The 23,574-nt window shown below is 38.7% G+C and overlaps 1 protein-coding gene and 1 pseudogene across 1 annotated transcript; one reads left to right on the top strand and one right to left on the bottom strand.

Moving 5' to 3' along the window:
- The first annotated feature begins 1,706 nt into the window (after positions 1–1,706).
- LOC127809466 (peroxidase 5-like) lies at positions 1,707–9,287 on the top strand (annotated as a pseudogene).
- Positions 9,288–12,324: 3,037 nt separating this feature from the next.
- On the bottom strand, positions 12,325–12,750 carry LOC127809389 (uncharacterized). Its single transcript, XM_052348148.1, has one exon. The coding sequence runs from the start codon at positions 12,748–12,750 to the stop codon at positions 12,325–12,327; it is 426 nt and encodes a 141-aa protein (XP_052204108.1).
- Positions 12,751–23,574: the final 10,824 nt, after the last annotated feature.

Raw genomic sequence — 23,574 nt, 5'->3', positions numbered from 1 at the left:
AATTTTAAATATATATCAATGGTTAAGATTGACTGAGATGAATGATGTTTTCACCCATTCACTCCTTCACTCAGTGCCTCTCTCTCTCCTTTTGTCTTTCTGTCTCTCAGAGATCCACTCACCCATCTCTCACTCACTTCCTTTCTCTTTCTCTCTCTCACAAACCCACCCACTTATGATATCGGCAGGTGCGACAGCGGTAGAGGAAGGAAGGGCCAACTGTGGGTGGAGGGCCGGCGGGTGCGACAACCACTCACTCCCTCACTCATTGCCTTACTCTCTCTCCCTCTCTCTCATAGACCCACCCACCCATACCATCGACACGTGCAACGGTAGTAGGGGAAGGGAGGGTCGATGGCGGGTGGAGGGCCAGCGAGTGTGATGGCGATGAGGGAAGCGGGAGGGACAACGGCATGTGGGGGGCCGACGGGTGCGACGACCACTCACTCCCTCATTCATTACCTCTTTCCCCCAATCTGTTGCACCCTCTCTCCCTCTCTCTTTTTTTTTTTTTCTCTCACAAACTCATCCCGCCCATGTCATCGACAGGTGCGATAGCATAAGGGGGAAAAGGAGGGTCTACGACGGGTGGGGGGGTCGGCGAATGGGGGTGAGGCGTTGCGAGGGATGGCGGGAGGCGATGGAGGTCCGAGATGACCCACGGGCCGACCAGCTACTGTCGGGGGCTCCAAGGGTCCCCGACGACAATTGGTATGTATTGTTTGATATTTAATTTTCAATTTAATGTATTCAGATTGTAGAATACTTGCTAATGTGTTTTATTATATAGATATAGTATTTTTTTATTATAAAATGTTAACAAACCTATAATAACTTTAATTTCTGAATTTTGTTCAGTATTTATAATTTTTTTTACAATATTAATTAACATTATTGTATTTTAAATCTTAGTATTATTTACACCGTGCCTTCATCCATTTTAAATCTTAATATTATTTATGTCGTGCCTTCATCCACGGGTATATATGCTAGTATATATATATATATATATATATACCGAAACTTAGCTAGTTGAGAACCGTGCAGTTCATGCAAATTTCTTAGCCCATGCCTTGCCATTCCTCGCAATATTGTTCTTCACCATCCAAGCAGTAGAACCTATAAAATTAAATATAAATAAAATAAAGATTTGGCTTCCAATCTCAGGTGGTGATGTTAGAGCAGCGAAAATGGACGGTGGGGGATATAAAGAAGGGAGAATTTCTATTTGTACAATTGTAAACAATTATTACCTTCAAGTTATAGAATCCATTATCAAATTTTATTTATTTTTAGTAGAATTTGATTTAGTGTTAAGTTAAATTCTTTATAAAATTTTCAGTTTAAATATAAAAATTAAAATTAAAAATAAATTTTAAAAAATAACACAAAGAGAATAGTACTTTTATTAAGAGATAATTAGTTATTTAGATTTATAAATTTATTTGATTTAATTATGTAAATTATTATAATTAGCTCAACATTTGAGAAAAAAATTAGATTAATTAATTGACAGCTTATAAATAAAACATGGAACCAAATTGCTTCTTAATGTGCATATACATATCTGTTCACAATCAACAAATTAAGAGAATCATTATAAGAGAGACAGAGAGAAAGATCATTAATCGATTGATCATCTGCAACTAATATTAATGGATTCTTGGATCAAGACGCAGTTTCTTAGAAAGGGGTTGTACGGGACCGTGCGCAAGGCAGTCCCTCTGACGGGGGAATTAGCATATTCTAATGATGATGATACACCGCCGATCATGGCTTCCGAGATTGCTGTCAAGTCTGCCGATTTCAAGTTCTCCACCTCTCTTCAAAAGGAAGGAGAGATCTTGTTCTTGTTGAGTGACTGTCCCGGAATCATCCGTTGTTATGGGGAAGATATCTCCGACGAGAAGGGCAAAGAGGATGTACAACCTCTTGCTGGAGTTCGCTCCCGGCGGCTCCCTCAAGAGTTTGATTGAAAGAAGGGGCGGGGCACTGCCGGAAACAGAGGTGCGACGCTACACTCGCATGATCCTCAAAGCTCTAAACTACGTGCATGAGAGGGGCTACGTCCACTGCGACATTAAACCACATAACGTTCTTGTTTTCCCGTCTCAAGACGGCAATGGGAACTACTTGAAGATTGCCAATTTTGGACTGGCAAAGAAAGCAGACGAAGGCAATGGACGGAGCGATGATCCTCGTTTGATAGGCCACACTCGCGGGGCTCTTCCTTATGCTTCACCGGAATCTCTTTTTTGGAACATGAACAAGTCGCCAGTTGATATTTGGGCTCTTGGGTGCACGGTATCGCAGATGATGACCGGACGACCTCCATGGGAGTGCAAGGACAAGCTAGAGCTGAAACGCAAGATAGTTATTGAGAGAGAGCTACCCAGAATTCCAGATACCATGTCTAGCCAAGGCAAAGATTTCTTGTGGAAGTGCTTCGAGAGGGACTGGAAAACCAGATCAACAGCTGCAGATCTTCTTCGACATCCTTTCGTTGAAGGGGAGCCGGAGGAATGGGCTGATGAGATGCCATTGCTGCGGAGTGCCGCTGAAGATGCTCGATGGGTTTCAAGGGTCTCCATATTTAAGGAGAAAGAGGAGGATCCTTTGGCAACAGTACCATTAGAGTTCTATTTGGCTTCGTCTTTGAGGGTTCCTGTTTCATAGACATTGTTTCTTCTTTCTTTCTTTCTTTCTTTCTGTTTGTCTTGTCTTTCTTTCTTTGTCTTTCTCTATGATTTGTACAGCATTAATTCTTTCTTTACCAAACACCTACAAATTAAGCAATTCAAGTCAATACAACTTCTCTGTATTTGGACATATTCTTCTTCCTCTTGATAATGCAAACATAACTAATTAATGTTTTATAAAATATATAAATGTGGTAGATAAGATAGATAGGCTTTTACTTTTGCCATTAGGAGGGTGTTTTTTTTTTTAAAATTATTAATGATAGAGCTCCTGAGATTGGGCTCAATAAAAAAATATTACAGTTGGGAGGAATCATTTTGTGTATGTAATATTACTATTTTTTCTTCTAAACCTCATAATTTTTTAGTAGATATAAGAACTTGTAATGTTTATTGGCAGTAAGATGTAATATAACACTGGGGCCTATTCATCCCAATTTTGCCTCCTCCTGTCCAAATGTAATACCAAAATTATCACAGCCCTACAGAACAAAATGAATGACGAACAGAAACAAGGACAGTTGCCAGCAAAACAAATAAAACCCTGCCAGATATTGAGGTTAATTAGATGCTTGAATTGCTAAGAATATCATTTAGAAAACATCATATGTACAAATTACAACTTAGGGGGGAAATCGAGAATGAGGGAGTAAAAAAGAAGGGAGAGATAAGAAGGAAGGAAGGGGAATTCAACATAAACAGAAGGTGAGAAAGAATTGAGAGAGAATAAAATTCAATTCATTTAACAATCATCAATCCTCTAACTCCCTTAGCTTATTTTTATAGACCGTGAAAATACAACACTATAATAGCCTACAATACAATAAATAAATGAGAAAATACAAGTATGAGACAATTACTTATATATCCTTGAGGAGTGCCAAACCCTCTATACAAAGATTCACATATTCAAGTTTCAACACATATGATATGACGTTAAGAAATATTTTCATTCAAAATTTATGACGAATCTTTTGCTATTACAACAATAATAAGCAACTTAGTGAGCTGAGAAAAGTGCCATAGGTTTCTTCTAGAATAAATGCACTGGCAGATTGAGGGGAGAGGCATGAAATGTCTTTGCTTCCAATCAATAATGTTAAGTGTTAGTTATGTTTGGATGGAAATAATGTTTGTTAGGCTTCCCACCATTCATTAAGGGGTTAGGGTTTAGGATTTTAATTTTACTTATTGACACCACAAAATGCAATATACGGTGTAACAAATTTCACCATTTTAAGAATCATAAAGTGTCAATCAACTGTTAATTATGGCACTAATACCCCTATCATCCCTAATGTCCCACACCAAAATAGACCATCAACACATCATCACGTAGATTACTATACCGATCGAACACCTCACCATCTTGATCTCTAAACCTAACAATCGGACATAATCGACTAGCATTCAACCGAATATGTCGGTTCAAAATTTATGACGAGCCTTTCGCTATCACAACAATAATAAGCGATTAAGCGAGCTGAGAAAAGCGCCACAAGTGTCTTCTAGAATAAATGCACTGGCAGCTTGAGGGGAGAGGCAAGAAATGTTGTTTCTGGTCCGTAGATGTGGGAATACCACTAGCTTAACTGTATGTATAGGACAACTAACTATTCTCAAATACTGAAATCTATTATTAACCATATAGACCAATCCTCTAGGTCCAACATTTGGTGTACATTTTTTGCATGATTTAATTTTTCAAAATTTTAGTAGTAATTTGAACACGTGACATTAATATGGTGGGAAAGAAATATAGTTAAAAATGAATTATAAGATCTCTAAAAAGGTTAAAAGAGAATAGATGTCAGGTTATAAACATCAGCGCTTGTGACGTTGGAACCCCAAGCCTCCAAGCTACAAAATGAAAGAATTGGAGTATGGAACACTTACCTGAGAAATCAAAATTGTGGATCAAAAGAGAAAAAGTCTTCTTTCTGCATCTGTAGGATTCACCAACCATCGACAGAATAACCATGCTGCACCAACTACCGATAGAAGTGATAACATTTTTAGGAATCCAAAATGTGAAGCATCATTCGCAATTATTGCAACTCCCAGCATTTGCAGACTCTGCCAAGCTAGCAACAGAAACCTCTGTTGTTGCAATAAGATTTGCTTTAGATGCTGGGATCCCAGCTAGCTTGAACAATCTGCACCCCGATGACATCATATGACATGTGTCCCAACCTTGTAATACGTGCAAAAAAAGTATATCAGCTTTTCTTAATTTCCAGCTGAATTGAGCTAATAGAAGCTACTAGTTATGAGAATATGTTTTTAAGTGGTGGCATAATAGCCATGGAGACAGATTAAGATAGCAGTGGTAAGTAGGAACACCATATCACAAAAGTGGTCTAAATGTTGCCCTATGAAGGAAAGACTGTGTATGCTCAACTCATGTACATGCTTAAACTCAAAAAACAAGCCACTTAAGGCTTCACATTTACGAAGGCTCCAAAATTTTGTAATTTATATATTTTTATTTTTAATAATAAATATTTTATTAAGAAAACTTTAAACTCAAAATAAAATCCAACTTTTCACCCAAATTTTCACTCGCCCAATAATCAATTTGCCCAAAATTTAATTTACAATATTTTGTCATCCCCATTTTCTCTTTCCAATTTTTACATTCTCTCTCTCCATTGTTCCTAATTTTCTCTTTCGAATTTTTGCCATTTATTTTTGAATATATCATAGACTTTAAGACTATAAATTTATTTTTGATTATAAATCTTTCAATTGCAACCCTAAAAATAATCTCATTGTTCCCAATTTTTACCATTTCTTTATTTATTATAATAGGTTGTTTGATTTCTTTTAATTTTTCATACATTATATTTTAGTTAAAAATTAACTATTTTTAAGAAATTATCATATTTTGTAGTTGATTGAAGTTTAACTTTTTTCTTTTTTAAATTAATGAAATGATAAAATTTTTCGATAGAAATGTGTACTGTTTTTATTTTTACAAAAAAAAATAAATAATCTTAAGAAGATCCCGACAAACTTTTTCACCTAAAGCGTCCAAATTGATTGAGCCAACTCCACATAAGCGTGGGTTTTGTGGCCGGGCTATAAGTGCACTTGTGCCATACATGCTTGTGCCATTGGGCACCAAATGCCCCCTGCTTTTGTTGTTGAATCTATTATTAATAATGGAATATTTTAATTCATCTCTAATAATAGCGACGAATTATTTTAAAGCTTTTTTGCCTATGAAAATTTTGAATTTAGTGACGGATTTAAAATTCAATTGCAATACTTAGTGACGTCCCATTATATGACGGATTTTAATTCACCGCTAAGTTATTAGCAATGAAATTTTAGGTAAAAAAACCAATTTTTTTTGTAGTGATCATGTCAAACATAAAATTTTATTTATAAATAAATTTTAAGTATAAATGCTGCATAAGATAGAGATAAGTTTGTAATTAAGCTGAACATTAACCACTTGAGCTCGACTTGTTAGATTTCTAGCAAACTTGAACTCAAAAAGAATTTTGAGTTTGAGTTAAAGATTTATCAAATTTGAACTCTATTTATCAGAAGTTTTTTTATTATGTTAAGCAAACTCAAGCTTGAGCAAACTCATTTATCATGATAAATGAGCTTTTGTCAACTCGAGCTTGAGCTCGAGTTGGAGCTCATCAATTTTTTTTTTTAAAATTGAAGCCATTAAAACCTATTTTTATATGACAAAAAATATATAGAAAATATAAATATAAATTCTCCAAACAAATACAAAAAAAAACCTTGTTTAAATAAAAATAAATATCCCTATCACAAACATAATACTGAATAATAAATTATTAAAATAATAAAAAATATTTATTTCGCAAGCCTGTTCACAGAATTCTTCATGATCTTATTTGTGAGTTTTGTTCATGAGTTGAATTAAGTCTTGCTCAAATTCAGCTTGTTTATGAGTTAAGATTCAAATTAAAACTCAAACTCTGATCGTTTATAAAACAAATCGAATACAAACAAACTCTTGTCAATTTGAACATTGAGCCACTAAAGAGCGACTAGGTCATTTACCTAGATAGAGATGAGATAGTCAGGCATGGTACAACTAGCTAGCAAAATCAAAATTAGAACTTGTATCATGCATCAACTTAAGCCAACTGATTATGATGCTGAGCCACCGGCGCCGGCGGTTCAAACTTATAATTTTGTCCATTCTTCTCTCTGCTGTATGCTCGTCATCTCTTTGACCTTCAAGCTTTGAGAAGCCACAAAGAGGATAATTAATAAACAAAGTACGAAAGCAACACAAACTCGAGAAATGTTATCTAAGGGTCGGCCCTCCATTTTTTATCAACAAGGGATGCGGCAGTAGTATGTGTATTGTATTGCAATTGGGTGTTAATTGAATTATCAATTAAGATGACAGAATGATGATGTTGTGTATTATAGATTAATTAATTGAAGTTGAAGAAGCAATGAAGGATCCGCGGTGCAGGCCTCCATCCGTATATGGCTTAATCAATAACAATATTGTTGCATCCGATCGATGAGCTCCATGATGATTTGTGGGGCAGTCCTAAAATGGAGTCCCTGAACTAATTGCCCCATGAGGCACTGCAATTAATCACTGTAAGTTAAGTGGACAAGAGGGCTTGCCAGTTGCCACAGATCAGTAGCTAATTTCCTGCTCAATGTTCTTGCTGATTAAGCCACACGGATTGAGGCCTCCTGTCCACAGCTGAGCTAGCTGACCCTCTACTGCTTCTCCACCAACTTCAACTAATATACTATAATATATGTTTATCATTCTCTCTGCCTCTTAATTGATTAATTAATATTTAATTGGCAGCTAATTGCAATACAATATATACTCTTCTGATCAGATAATATTTGTCTGACACTTTCTCGAGTTTGTACTTTGTGTTGCTTTCGTACTTCGTTGATTAATTCTCCTCTTCGTGGCTTCAGAAAGCTTGAAGGTCAAGGAGATGATGAGCATACAGAGAGAGAGAGAGAGAGAGAAATGGACAAAATAATTGTGAAAGGACACATGGAAAGTGCCATGGAAGGAGCTTCAACTCCATTGCCATGGAAGTGTTCAAACTAGGACAGTTTCAGCCTTCGTTACTTGTGACTCTCCATCTATATATATATATAGTCCATTAATTGCTAGCACATACTCGACACCACAATCACTCCATTTTCTTTCCTGTTCTTCCAGATTGGTTGGCTAATGGCGACCTGCAGATTCATCGGCAAGAAAACCTTTGTGCTAAAGCAGCCACGTTTGGTTTTCTTGCTCCTCACTGTCTGGACGCTGGCTTCTGCATCCGCAGCGGCGCCGACGCTCAGGGTTGGGTTTTACCGGTCGAGCTGCCCGTCCGCCGAGTTCATAGTGAGAAAAGCTGTGATGAAGGCTGTTTCAAAGAACCCTGGCATCGCTGCAGGCCTCATTAGATTGCATTTTCACGACTGCTTTGTCAGGGTAAGCGAATCCGATCCGATCATCACTTCAGCTAGCTATGGCTTTTGGTCTGAGGACCCTTCTTGTGTTGTTATACGTGTAAGTACTGCTTGCAATAATGAATATCTAATTCATATTTAAGCATTAATTTTTCAGGGCTGTGATGGGTCTGTGCTTCTTGATTCAACGCCGGGAAATCAGTCGGAGAAGGAGCATCCGGCAAACAGAGGGAGCCTGAGAGGTTTCGAGGTGATCAATGAAGCCAAAGCCCAACTCGAAGCTCGATGCCCCAAAACAGTCTCCTGCTCCGACATTCTAGCATTTGCCGCAAGGGACAGCGCCTCCATGGCCGGAGGAATCAACTACGCGGTGCCGGCGGGGCGCCGAGACGGCGGAGTTTCCCTCAAAGACGACCCTTCCGGCAACCTTCCTCCTCCTTTCTTGGACGCCAAACAGCTCCAAGAAAATTTTGCCAAGAAGGGCCTCTCTCTGGATGAAATGGTGACCCTCTCGGGAGCCCATTCCATTGGAGTCTCCCACTGTTCTTCCTTCTCCAACCGTCTCTACTCCTTCAATGCAACTCAGCCGCAGGACCCTTCAATGGATCCCGAATTCGCAAGGCAGCTGAAGAAGAAGTGTCCTCCGCCGTCATCCAAGTCTAACCCCACCATGCCACTGGATTCTCTCTCAGCAAACAGATTGGATAACAGGTATTACAGAGGTTTAAAGGCCCATAGAGGGCTGCTAACATCGGACCAGACGCTCTCAACAAGCCCTTCTACTGCCTGGATGGTGAAGAACAATGCGAGGAATGGCAGGGCTTGGGCTAAGAAATTTGCGGCTGCAATGGTGAAGATGGGTTCCATTGATGTTATCACAGGATCATATGAAGGTGAGATTCGGATGAACTGCAAGGTTGTGAACTAGATTGTTCGAGTCCCCAGAGGTTGATCGTGTTCCAAAAATATCATTAATTTTCTCTTCCATGCAAGTGTAAGTTTGCATGGTCGTTCGTTTGATTGTGGGTTATCCCAAGTGTAAATTAATTTACAGTTTGTTGAATTGTTGAGAGATTGCTTGTGAAAGCCGCCACTGTAATAATTAAGGTAATTGGCAATGTTTAATGAATAAGCTTTCAATTATGATTATGCATTGGAGGCTTATTAATTTGGTTTCGTATCAAAGGTATAAACTCGATTAGAGATTCCTAATACTTGCATAATGCTAAGGTTTTAGATCAAATAAATCTCTCTGGATTTCTTGGAAATAAATCAGGTAAATATTGAACTCAAATCTTGTCAAAATCATGTCTAACTCAAAATTTTTAATTTTTTCTGGAGTTTGTTTGCAGAATTTGTTTAAATGTATTATGAAATTTATGTTTATTTTTAGATTGATATTTTTTATATTAAAAATTATATTTATAAAAAGATCTCTATATTTTTTTTATGCATTTCTCTACATTTCTATTTCCTACCTTTTTAAAATACTGTCTAACTTTAATAATTCTAGTTCCAACTCAATTTTAGACTTATAAAATCAAGAGGAATGAACTAATCTTTTGTGATTTGGGTAAGGCTGTCTCATTCTCCTTGTGATCAACAATATTAATCTCACAAGTTTCCAAGCACTCTCTCTTTCTCTCAAATTCATTGCTAACTTAAACATCGAAATAACATTGTCTCAACCATACCTCAAGATAATCGTACGTTCATGATTATTCTTGTTTTATTTATATAGTTTGGATCCAAATCAACTTTGCACACGATCAATATCACTTGTAAATCCTATAAATTTAATTAGTACTGATTAATTTCTACATCATCAATTATGTACTTTAACAAAATGAATGTTATTCATATGAACTTGGATTCCTTAATCTATATACAATTACAAAACTTAAGTTGCCCCTTACAATATCTCAAAACAATCTCACACCAATACATAGAGTTTCTCTTATATGTAGTTATCCTTCAGATGGTTAAAATCTTACCTTTAATCAACAATTTTAGATTTTCCCAATTCATATTTTACTCAATTTTTTTGTGTTTGGCCAAATTTAAAATTATTTTTTTGTGTTTTCCCAATTCATATTATATCATGATATAATATAAACCATCTAACATATAAACCAACCCATACAATGGGTGTACCTAAGCATTATTTTGTGAGCCTATCCTCTAACTCTGTGGGTGGGGACAGGAAAACATCTAACCCTTTTAGTGATGGGGAAAACTTTGTACTCCAATATTGATCTCATATTTTAATCTTAAAACTAGTATAATAAATATATTTTGTTTAAAAATAATATATAATAAATATCTAGTTTGAGATATATTTTTTCTTTATTTAGTAGGGCTTGTGGGTGTTTAGGGTAAGTTTGAATTTCAAATTATTTCTTTGTGTGATGCCCCGACTCCACTATCGGGTGATGCCCCGACTCCACTACCGGGTGCCACCATAACTCATAATAAAATCCTGACTTGCTATAAAGGATGGTTATGCCTCTGTCAATATAAAGTATTAAAATAATATGGACGCCTTGGGTGGGGTCCAGTCTTTGCCGCCTTTAACCGGTTGAGAACTCGAGAGTAAAATACGTAGGCAGTGAAAACTCACCCGAGTTTCGTACCTGATTAGCCCATTGGAGTATAAATATAATTTCAAACAAACAAATACCAGCATGCATAATAAATTATCCCAACCATCAAACATATTTAAACATATCTCAGATTTTGACCGTAGCCGACCTGTACAAATTCCCAACACCTACTAGGTTTACTTATAATGGGAACCTTAACTTGATTTCAATTTACTTTTTGTTAAACCATAACCGTGACTCATGATTAACACACAATAGATATATTACATGATTAACATCGGAGTTAACCCACACCCTCACTATCAACGGTCACTGCCAACTGGCAGCTCATCTATCAACACCGCCTTTCCCTTCTCGAATCCCGAGCTATCTGCTGGGTTAGTGGGAAAAATATAGGAGTGAGTCCCGGGGACTCAGTAAGAGTAATATGAGTTGCAATAAATTAAAATACGTGACAATTATAGAATAATGTGAAGTATATCATGCATGTAGGCCTGTCCACCTCACTCTGATTCGGATTTTGATGGCCCCACTGATTTCATTTAGGACCCCATCTCGAGACTCACACGACCTAAATCTACAACCCCATGCCTAGACACTTCTCCCACAGTGTAATACAAGTCATGCTAAAATAAATTTACATACAAACCATATTGAATCTTATTGCGTGTTAACCACTTGCTTCGCGTCGATTTCACGTCCCAATTTGCTATACAATTATAAAATAAAATAATTTAATTAAATATACAATTAATTTTAATTATCGCTGTTACATTGCTAAATAATATAGTTAAACATGTCATTAATTTATAATTAACACTATTAAATAAATTTAAAAATATTTTTATACATCGCGTATATCCACAAACAGAGTTTCAATACTTCCAAAATTTATGGCGTTTACAACAGTGAAAACACTGTTATTTATAGGCAGAAGAAGAGGGAAAATGGGCAAGGGAAAATGCTGGGGCCTAAGGAAGGCTCCAGATGCTGCCACGTGGCAGCAAGGGAGAGTGGCTGGGGTGGGGGACACGGCTGCGCCACATGGCGCGGCTTGGGCACGCATGAAACGTGTAGCTGGAGCGCATTGGCGCCAGATGGCGCCCCAAACGGGTGGAAAAAATTCCACCCTTTCTCTCTCCTGCGTGATCAGCCTCCCACTCGAACCTGGGTCGTCTAGCTAGCCCCTCGTGCGCTCAACTATTTACATCTATATATATTTAAACCACTTCTTGCCTTCCCCTGCAGAAATGCATTAAATACACATTCTTTATTAATTTTCCCACTCCACAACTATTCAATAAATGATAACTAAATCCTTACAATCACAATTCTTTAATAAATCACAAATAATTCATCCTAACCTCACAATTAATCGATAATCATGCACAAACCACCATAAACCCAATGATTAATTATTTTTCAAAGCCTAGGGTGTTACAGTCTTCCTTCCTTATGAAATTTTGTCCCAGAAATGTTGTACATTTTATTCCGTCATGCACAGATCCTTAGCATTAACTGTGATTATCAAACAGGTAAGGATATTTATCACGCATTTCTTCTTCCATTTCCCAGGTTGTCTCTCATTCTAAATGTTGGCTCCATTGCACATTTACCATATGTAGAGTTCTACGTCTTAATTGGCGATCCTGGCGTTCCAGTACTCGTACAGGTTGCACCTCGAATGTCATATCGGGTTGAAGTTCAACATTCTTAGCGTGCACTTCCATGTCTGGATTATATATATGCTTCCGTAACTGGGAAACATGAAATATATCATGTAGTCCGGTTAATGCCTCTGACAACTCTAGACGGTAGGTAAGTGGTCCAACTCGATCCTTGATTCGATACGGTCCCAAATACCGAGATCCTAGTTTTCCCTTTCGTTGATGTCTAAATATTGGATGTATTGGGGTAGCTCGAAGGTACACCAGATCCCCTTCAGCAAACTCCAAAGGTCGGGTTCGACGATCTGCGTACTTTTTCTGTCGGTCTTGGGCTGCTTTCATGGATTGACCCGTTCAGTTTGACCGTTCGTCTGAGGGTGATAGGCTATGCTAAAATTCAGTTGGGTCCCAAGTTCTTCTTGCACAGCTTTCCAAAAGTTTGACATAAATCGACTATTCATGTCTGATACGATGCTCACAGGAACTCCGTGCAAATGAACAATTTACTAGATATAAAGTTGGGCAAGTTGCTTAGCACCCATAGTGCTTCTTATAGGTAAGAAATGCGCTGACTTTGTTAGTCGGTCCACAACAACCCATATAGCATAGCCTTTCTCAGGGTCCGGGATAAACCCATAATGAAATCGGTTATTATATGCTCCCATTTCCATTCCGAGATCTCCAAGGGTTGCAAACTCCCCGATGGTTTTTCATGTTCGGCTTTTATCCGTTAATAGGTGTCACATGCTCTTATGAACCCCACTACGTCTCTCTTCATTCCTGGCCACCAGTACACTTCCCGAAGATCACGATACATCCTGGTAGCTTCGGGGTGTACTGTATAGGGTGTTCGATGTGCCTCATTCAGAATTTCCCATTGTAGCTTCCCCAAGGCCGTCACATACACCCGCCCATTCATTCGGAGTATTCCATTACGATACTCAAATCCTGGTTGCTTAGGTAGTCCATTCTTATCTATCCATTGTTCCAAATTCCCTTCCTGAGCCGTAGCCATTTTAATCTTATCCCACATATCAACTTGTAATCGTATCTGTGCTACAATTGTTGTATCGCCTTATGGTTCTATCTTGAGGGTGAAGTTTGCAAACTCTTCAGTTATGGCGTGTAAATGGATAGCCAGGGATACTCCTAACACAACGCCTTTCCAACTCAATGCATCTGCTACCACATTTCCTCGTCCTAGCCGATACTGAATGGTACACTCATAATCTTTTAGGAGCTCCATCTACTGACGTTGTCAGAGATTTAAATCTTGTTGAGTGAAAATATACTTTAAACTCTGATAGTCCACATATATAACGAACCTTTCTCAATATAAGTAATGTCGCCACAACTTTAAGGCATGTACCACCTGTAATACCCGAGAAATTCTAAAGGATTCAAGGGTAATTTATCTTGAGGCAAAAATGGAATTTAAGGATAAATTGAGGATATAACGGTAATTTATTACTATATGATGACCGAATCAACTGCCGGGAGTGCCTTGGAGCCAAGATGCCAAAGAAAAATGATGTGGCATTAACAAACATCCCTAGATAGGAATTATAGTGTAAAAAGAAATCGAATCGAGAACGGTTTTTGGTACAACAAAATAGTAGCTGTCAATTAGGCTGCAATACCGAATTATTATAGACGACTTCCCGAAAGACAACGGAAGCCTGAGGAGCCTTCGGTTCTTCATAAAAAACAACCCTTCAGTGGTTTCAGGAAAAATCAAAAAGGTTTAGGGCCAAAACAAAGATTCGGGCCTAAGTGCAGTTTTTCGAAAATATTAGAGGGAGGCCAAAATGATATTTTTTCGGAATCCTCAAGGGTCAAGTTGATGTTTTAGGACTTGAGGGTCTTGAAAGCAATATTAGAAAGTTCAGGGGCTAAGAAAAAGGGGTCAAAAAGTAAAGGCCAAAAGTTAAGGGGCCAAAATACAAAAAATGAAAAAAAGCTAGCAAATAGAGACTGTCTAGCACATGCCCGGTCGGCCATTGCTGATTTTGGCCATCTAAAGCATTGGGCTAGCACGAGAGGTAGTCAGGGATCACGTAGGTGTGATCATTAACTGACAAAGGCCACCGTAGTGGCCGAAAATTAAAGAAAAAATCGACCAGAAATCTAATCGGAATTATCACGCCTGCAAATGGCCATATGGGTCGACAGCGGCCGTTCCAGGCTGATCTAGGGGAGGTGGAGACTCTTAAAGGGATGGGTCAAGTGGCCAAAGGGGTTTTGAAGCTTGATTTCGCCTATAAATAGGCATTTGAAGTGGCCGAAAGTTTGGAAAAATGGAGCTTCAAATCGGGTACTGTATCGAATGAATTGGGAGTTCAAAGCATGGGGCTTTTGTTTCCCATAGCTTGAAGATTACTTCTGGAGAAAATGGGCCATTTTGGTTAAGGTTTAATGGCCGTTCGAGGCCTCACCGGAAAAGGAGGCGGACGGCCAAGTCGAAGCTTTGGTCGTCCGGATGAGGGTCTTCAAGAGCTCCTTTCAAGCTCCAAGGTATGCCATGAGGATCGAATGGATGAGGGATTCAAAGTGGTGGAGCAAACCAGCATCGCCGGCATGGCCAGCGCATGGCCTTCACGCGCAAAACCACGCACCAGCACGTGGGGGCACGTGCATGGGCCAAAAATTATAAAAAAATCTAAAAAATGTTTTATGGATATTCGTGCAAAAAGATTTGAATTTGGGATTCCCATTGTCTTAGTTTTAGCACTAAAGAGCCTCGTTTGGCGTGAAAACGCATCATCTAGGTAAGTTCAGTATTTTTTCCTTGAAGTTTATAACCTATAATGAATTGTTGTGAAATTAGATTTGAGAAAATAGTCCCGATATATTTATTGAGATTTTTGGAAGAAAAATAAAGGAAAAATAAAATAAATGGAATAACGAGGATATTTACTGATTAAATATTATTTTATGATTGAGGTGATCGAGATGGTGTGATTGGTGCAACTTTTGAAAGTTGGCAGGAGAATCAAGGTTAGGTACGCATATCGAGGTGATGCACACTTTTCGAGGTATCTTGATCTTTAGGGCAAATGTGAGTTTTCCTATCCTAACTATGTTTCTGTGAGTGATTTTCTCACAAGAACTTATATTCATGATATATTTGTTATATATGCATGTTGTTACGAATGCAATATTCATTTTGTCATATTATATGAAAAGTCATGATAATTGCATAACACGATATTATTGTCACATTGATATTTGTGCATGGAATGGAATGTCGCCCAAGAGTGTAGTAATTCCCCTAGGGCAATGATGGAATAACGTTAGGTTTATCCAGCAGAGGTTCGGGATTCGCCTAGGATTTCGTGTCGGGTTGGTGAGTCTGGGAAGTTACATTAAGGGCAAATGTTATTCATGTTATCGCATCATGCATTCATATAGATGTTTTGGACTCTCACTAGAAGTTTCATCTTCAAATGGGTTATGCCCCTGGAACATTCAATGTTCCAGTTTAGACTTGCAGCTTAGGCAAGGAACATGTTGAGATGAGACAGCACGTGATGGCATGGCTGATGGATTTAGCGAGCTATCCTGGATATGTTTAGCTGATACTTTATTGATGATTAGCCTTGTTAGAACATTATGGAATCTCCATGTATTTATGTATTTCAATATTGAGGATATAATGTTAACTATGGTACGGATTCTTATGTTATAAATAAAGTGAATTGATTATGTACCATATCAGGTTTCGATTATCGCTTCTGCATTTTTAATGATTTGCTTGAGGTTTTGTTTTGAACTCAGTACTTAAGGTTTAAGTTATGTATCGAGAAAGAAAGAAGAAAAATAATTTATGTATAGATTGGGCCCCAGCATAGTGACACGCTCGGTAAGAGAAAAGCGAGTTGTTACACTACGGCTGCCAATTCCATGTCATGTACTAGGTAATTCTTTTCATGGGGGTGTAGTTGTCTAGATCCATATGCAATCACCCTACCATGCTACATTAGTATGCACCCAAACCTATTCCCGAGGCATCAGTGTACACCTTATAACCACCAAACCCTTCAGGTATAGCTAATATTGGTGCTTCGGTCAATCTACACTTAAGCTTTTTCACAAGATTCATTCCACACAAACTTGGTTCCTTTTTGGGTCAATTGAGTTAACGGGGCAGCGATACTTGAAAATTTCTCAACAAATTTATGGTAATATCTTGCTAAACCAAGAAAACTCCTAATTTTAGGGACAGTAGTAGGTTGTGGCCATTCTTTTACCACTTCCACCTTGGCAGGGTCCACAGATATGCCTTGTCTTGAAATTACATGCCCCAAGAAAGTAACTTCCTTCAACCAGTAATCACATTTGCTAAACTTGGCATAGAGCTTGTGCTCCCTCAGTATCGACAAAATAATTCTTAAGTGCTCCCGGTGAGCCTCCTCATCGGACGAGTATACCAATATATCATCAATAAATACAATAATAAATTTATCCAAATAAGGTTGAAACGTCCGATTCATAAGATCCATAAAAGCTGCTGGTGCATTGGTTAAACCGAATGACATTACCAGATATTCATAATGGCCATACCGTGACCGAAACGCGATTTTGGGAATTTCCTCCTCTTTTATCCTCAATTGATGGTACCCTGATCGCAAATCAATTTTAGAGAAAATTCGAACCCCTATAACTGATCAAATAGGTCATCAATCTGGGGGCAAAGGGTACTTATTCTTTATTGTAACCTTGTTTAAAACACGATAGTCAATGCACATTCTTAAACTATTGTCTTTCTTTCATACAAACAATACGGGTGCACCCCAGGGCGATATACTGGGGTGAATAAAACCCTTGTCCAGCAAATCTTGGAATTGAACCTTAAGCTCTCGCAGCTCTGCTGGGGCCAATTTATATGGAGAGATAGAGATCGGTCTGGATCGAGCTTCAAGAGGTAAGTCAATGGCGAACTCAATTTCTCTGTTAGGTGGTAAACTCGATAAATCCTCTGGGAATACATCCGAGTACTCCCTTACTATTTCCACATCCCCACATTTTCTCTATGGTTTTTCATTGGTCACCACCTGCACCGTGTACCTCAGGGCCCATTTTTCTAGACATTTTTGAACTCTTAATGCAGATATAATTTTCAAGGGTTTCCCTACTTGGGTACCGACAAATCTTACAATCTGTTTATCAGGTCCAATTAGTTTGACTACTCGTTTCCCGCAGTCCAACTGCGCTTGGTTTTGGGACAGAAATACATCCTTAGTATAATATCGAAATCTTGAATCTCCAACAAGTTAAGGTCAACTAGAAATATGGTTTCCTCTATCGTAATTGGACACTCTGGCACCATCCGCTGTGAACAAAACCAAGTTCCCATTAGGGTTTGCACATTCATAGGTACAGAGGATTCTTTGGTGTTTAGTTTCGCACACTCTACCGCGGCATATGATATGAATGAGTGAGTAGCTTCCGAGTCTATCAACGCATGCATACATATATCTTGAACAAGGAGCGTACCTTCAATCACTTGTGGGTTTGCCGTCGCGTCCACTTTGGTTAGATTGAACACCCTCCCAATTGTCGCTCGTGCTCCTTCCCCGATTGATCTCGTCTGTCCAGTCTCTCCACGTTGGGGACACCAGGAAGCTATGTGCCCTGGTGTAACACCCTGCTTTTCTCTTACCGAGCGTGTCACTATGCTGAGGCCCAAAATATACATAATTTATTTTTTTCTTTCTTTCCCAGTACATAACTTAACCTTGAGTACCGAGTCCCGAACAAATCCCCCGGCAAATCATTAAAAATGCGGAAGTGATAATCGAAACCTGGTATGGTACATAATCAACTCATTTTATTTATAACATAAGAATTCGTACCATAATTAACATCATATCCTCAATATTGAAATACATAAATACATAGAGATTCCATAATATTCTAACAAGGCTAAACATCAATGAAGCATCAGCTAAAATATATCCGAGACAACTTGCTGAATCATCGGCCACGCCATCACGTGCCGTCATATCTCATCCTGCTCCCTGCCCTAACTGCAAGTTTAAAACTGGAACGTGGAATGTTCCAAGGGCATAACCCATTAGAAGATGAAACTTCTAGTGAGGGTCCAAAACATATATACGAATGCATGATGTAATAACATGAACGACATTTGCCCTTAGTGTAACTTTCCTGGCCCGCAGGCCCGGTTAGGAATCCTAGGCAAATCTCGAACTTCTGTAGGATAAGCTTAACGTTATTCCCTCAACGCTCTTGGGGAATTACGGCTACACTTTGGGGGCGACATCCCATTTCCATATACAGATATCAATATGACAATAATATCATACTATATAATTATCACGACTTTTAATGCAATATAACAAAATGAACATTACATTCATAAATAGCATGCATATATAACAATCATATAAATATAAGTTTTTGTGAGAAAACCACTCACCAAATCATACTTAGGATAGAACAACTCACAATTTAAAACCAAGTTTTTCGGTAGAACACTCACCTTGGCCCTAAAGACCACGATACCTCGAAAAGCATGTGTCGCCTCGATATGCGTGTCCCGCCTCGATTTTCGTGTCAACTCTCAAAAGTTGCACCAATCACATCATCTCGATCTCCTCAATCATAAAATAATATTTAATCATTAAATATTCTCAATATTCCATTTATTTCATTTTTCTTCATTTTCTCCCATTTTTCTTTTCCGAAAATTTCAATAAATACTTCGAGACTATTTTCTCAAATCTAATTTCACAACAATTCATTATAGGTTACAAACTTCAAGGGAAAAATACTGAACTTACCTGGATGTTGCGTTTTCAAGCAAAACGAAGCTCTTTGGTGCGAAAACCGAGACAACAAAAACTCCAAATCCAAAACTAATTGCACAGGGACCTAGATCTCAAATTTATAAGATTTTACAAAAAAAAATTCAAGATTTTCTGATGCTGCACGCGCCTCCACGCGCTTCCGGAAGCCGCTGCCACGCGCCCCACGCGCACCTACTGTTGGGCGTGTGTTCCACAAGCGCCGTGTCTTCAACCTCCAGCAGTTCGCCGGACTGGTGCGCCTCTCCTGGTTTTTTCGCGATTTCTCCCTCCTCCGAACTCTGTTTTGCCCCCCGTTTGTTCCTACGCCTTCCTCTATTCACCCTCTACAAGATAATACCTTAAAATCGGTAGATTGGAGCCATTTATTGACTGTTGAACACGATTTTCCGGCGAAGCTCATTTTTTCGACAAGTCTTCAGATCTCCCTCAACTCTCAACCAAAATGGCTCAAATTTGACATAAACGAAGCTTGAGATATGGGCAACAAAAGCCCCTTATTCTCATTTCCCAATTCATTCGTTTAAGCCCTCGATTTGAAGCTCCATTTCTCCCTATTTTCGGCCTTCATGAAACCTCTATTTATAGGCATCTTCGATGCCTCAAAATCCTTTGGCCAACCTACCCACGCCTCTTAGAGTCTCGACCTCCCTCAGATGGCCCTCGATTGAGCCTTATCCGACAGCAATTGCAAGTTACAGGCGTGCACCACTTTGGCCAACTTTCGGCTACTTTTCTTGCTTTTCCGGCCACCATGATGGCTGTTGTCAGCCAGGCCTTTACAAAAGTTGGTCCCATGACCACCCTCGTGCCATCCCTATGGCCAATTTTGGCCATGGCCGACTGCTCAGATTCGCCCATGCTAGCCACTTTGAAAAATTGCATTTTGGCCCCTCAACTCTTGGTATTCTCATTTTGGCCCTTTTCCACTTAACCCCTAAACTTTTCAATATTTCCATTGAGTCCCTCAAGTCCTAAAACATCATTTTAACCCTTGAAGATTTCAAAACAACCTTGTTTCGGCCTCCCTCTAGCAATTTTCAAAAACTGCACTTAGGCCCGAATCTTTGTTTTGGCCTTAAACCTCTTCGTTTCTTCCCCAAACCACTGAAGGGTTGTTCCTTATGAAAAACCGAAGCCCCTCAAGCTTCCGTTGACTTCCGGGAAGTCGTCTATAACAATTCGGTATTGCAGCCTAATTGGCAGCTGTATTTTTGCTGTACCGAAAACTGTTCCCGATTCAATTTCTTTCGGCACCATAAATCCTATCTTGGGGTGATCATTAATGCCACATCATTTTCCTTTGGCATCTCAGCTCCAGGGCACTCCTGGCAGTCGATTTGGTCAATTTTTTGGGCTATTCAGATACCAATTTTCTCTGAAATCCCATTTCTCTAATAAATTGCTTCTTTTTAATTAACCCAAATTTCTCGGGTATTACACCTGGTGTATTGCAATTAAAACATACTATCGGTTTCCTCTAGACCCCTGCAGTTGGCGGGTTTGTCTTAATAGTGTTCGTCTCCAACCATTTCAGATAATTTCTGACTATATGCCCCATCTCACCACAATGATAGCACTCCTTGGCGGCTCTGGGAATTCCGCAGGGAAGATTCCACCGATGAGGTTTATGACATTTGGGGCATGCTTTTAACTCCTTCTTAAATTTACCTGCCCTCGGGCGAGTGAACCAATATCCCTACTCTTGCACAACCTTCTTTAACCCCTTACTAGACGGTCCATTTGTTCGAGCGATCTCCCCATAATTCATTAGTCTCTTCTCAATGTTCACGCCCTTAGCTACAGCTTCACGAAAAGTATGGGCCTCAACATAGCTCATCCCTCGACGTACCTCTGGACGTAACCCTTGGATAAATCGTTTCATCTTATCAACCTCTGACAACATATAAGTTGGAATATATTTCAACAACTTCACAAATTCATCTTCATACTGTGACACCGTTAGGTGATACTATTGCTTGAGTTCCATGAAATTTTGTTTCTTCCGAATCTTCCAATCGTGCGGATAATATTTCTCATTAAACACTTCCCTAAATTGTTCCCAACTTATCAGTTGTGCTTGCTCATCGGCCGTCGCCAACCGAGCATTCTGTTCTCGTAGCGTCTCAGCTGTCGACCCCCACCACACCTTGGCCTGTTTGGTGAATACAAAAGTGGCTCATCTCACCCATTGGTCTTTAGGACAATCCATGTATTCCAACAACTGATAAACATCTTCTACCCAATACTCCGCTATGCTCGGATCAACTTCCAGTTGTCATTTGTGATATTTTACTCTTGGTAATAAAATAGTTTTGATAATGACTATATGAAAATCAATCTCTATGGATTATATGAATGAGAAAACAAATTTGTAATATAAGATTTTTGAAGCAAGGTATGAAATCCTATGGAAGAAATATTGAGTATGGTTGAGTGAGGTTTTGTTTCAAAATATACTTTTGATAATCTCAACTTGCTTTCAAAAGATCAAAATAAGGATATATTAAGTTTTCAATGTTTTCAAAAGGATAGTCGACTATATGGTTCATTCTGTTGACTATGCCTGAAAATAGTCGACTATGCTGTTAAGGATAGTCGACTATGCTGATTTGATCTGTCGACTATTTAAAGTTTCTGTCGACTATTTTTGGATCTGTCGACTATCAACTAAGGATAGTCGACTATGGCTTTTCATCTGTTGACTATTTTTGTTCATAAAATTCAAAATTCTCTTCACATTTTTGCAATAGTCGACTGTGCATATGTATCTGTCGACTATGGGATTTTTGTGTTAGAAGATAGTCGACTATGCCTTTTTGTCTGTCGACCATGTCTTATTTTATTTGTAAAAATAGTCAACTATGCATTTTCTTCTGTCGACTATATCTTATTTTATTTGTAAAAATAGTCAACTATGCATTTTCTTCTGTCGACTATATCTTTTACAGAAAGCTTCCAACGGTTAGTTTTTCAACTCCAACGGTCACAAACGGCTACATTTCTCTTCAATCTTTTGGGAAGCCTATAAATACAAGTCATGGATGATCAAGAGAAGATTAATGGATAGAAAGGAAATTATTTGAGCTTACATCGTATACACATTTGTATTTATATTGACTGTGCTTTAATTTTCTCTCTTCAAGGCTTTGATCTTCACTTGTAATTATTCATTTCAAGCTTTGTATCATTTTTGAGAGACGTTGTAACTAAGAGATTCATCTCTTAGATTCTCTCCAATTATATACTTCTTGTTTTTCCTAGTTTGTGTAACTAGAGGGCCTACTTGGTTTAAGTAGGAGGTTATATTTCCTAGCTTGTGTAGCTAGAGGGCCTACTTGTGTAAGTAGAAGGTTTTAGTGAATTGGTTTAAAATCCTTAGTGGGAGCTAAGGTAGTGGATTAGGTTTGGTTTAAGCCTAACTACTATAAATCCTTTGTCTCATTTATTCTTCTTACTTTACATTTGTCATTTTATATGTTCTATGTTTTAAATCACTAAAACCTCAATTGGATCAAAAAGTTTTCAAATTCTATCAAGATTTTTAAAATATCCAATTCACCCCCCTCTTGGTGTGTGCCATAACACCTCCTATTCTAACAATTTGAACGTTGGAGGGTGCAAATCCATGAATGCTTTCAGCCAGTTGGCTGCTTCGGTATCCACTCGGCGACCACCAACTGGTTCTCGTCCCATAAAATGACTTTGGACCTCTTCGGAACACTCAGGCCCCCTTCCTACGGCCTCTTGGCCAACATTTCCTAATTGGGAATTACGAATAGTTGCTCGTGTCACTAGTGCTATCTACACACCACAACAATTTCCCATTAAACACATGTCATCAAAATGTAACAGCGAAAATTTATTAACCGTAAAGAAATTACAGTCTATTTCTTACAAGCACACAAATTTACAATTTATTAACACACTCTTAACTTGACCGACACGTTACTAACCAAACTAACTGCCAATATTTTACATTAACACACCATCTACATTTCTAGTATCACACACAAAGTTAATAGTTCCCCAACCATCCAACCCTCAACACTGGTTTGACGTTCCCGGTTAGGTAACACTCGCAGTATCTCCCATAGCTCGGGAGGTCGTTTCATTAGCCAGCTGTGATAGATCCCCATTACTCGATACACTAGAAAGAGGATTCAGGGGCAATGCCTTCACTATCTCTGTGGCTCCCCACATCTCAGCCTCCGATAGGAGTGCGGTAGGAAATACCCCAATCCCCGCTGGATCGTCAAGCCCCACCCACGATTCCCAATCCATAGCCTAGCACTTGATCACGCGAATGAAGTCACCATAATTGAATCGTAAGGTCATA

Source organism: Diospyros lotus, chromosome 9, assembly GCF_014633365.1.
Source record: "Diospyros lotus cultivar Yz01 chromosome 9, ASM1463336v1, whole genome shotgun sequence".
Classification (NCBI taxonomy): domain Eukaryota; kingdom Viridiplantae; phylum Streptophyta; class Magnoliopsida; order Ericales; family Ebenaceae; genus Diospyros; species Diospyros lotus.
The sequence above is the reverse complement of the archived record's forward strand: the minus strand, read 5'-3'. Positions and strand labels throughout refer to the sequence as shown.

Excerpts from the sequence above, each read along its gene's own strand:
- LOC127809389 (XM_052348148.1), bottom strand. The coding sequence starts at position 12,750 with ATGAAAGCAGCCCAAGACCGACAGAAAAAGTACGCAGATCGTCGAACC.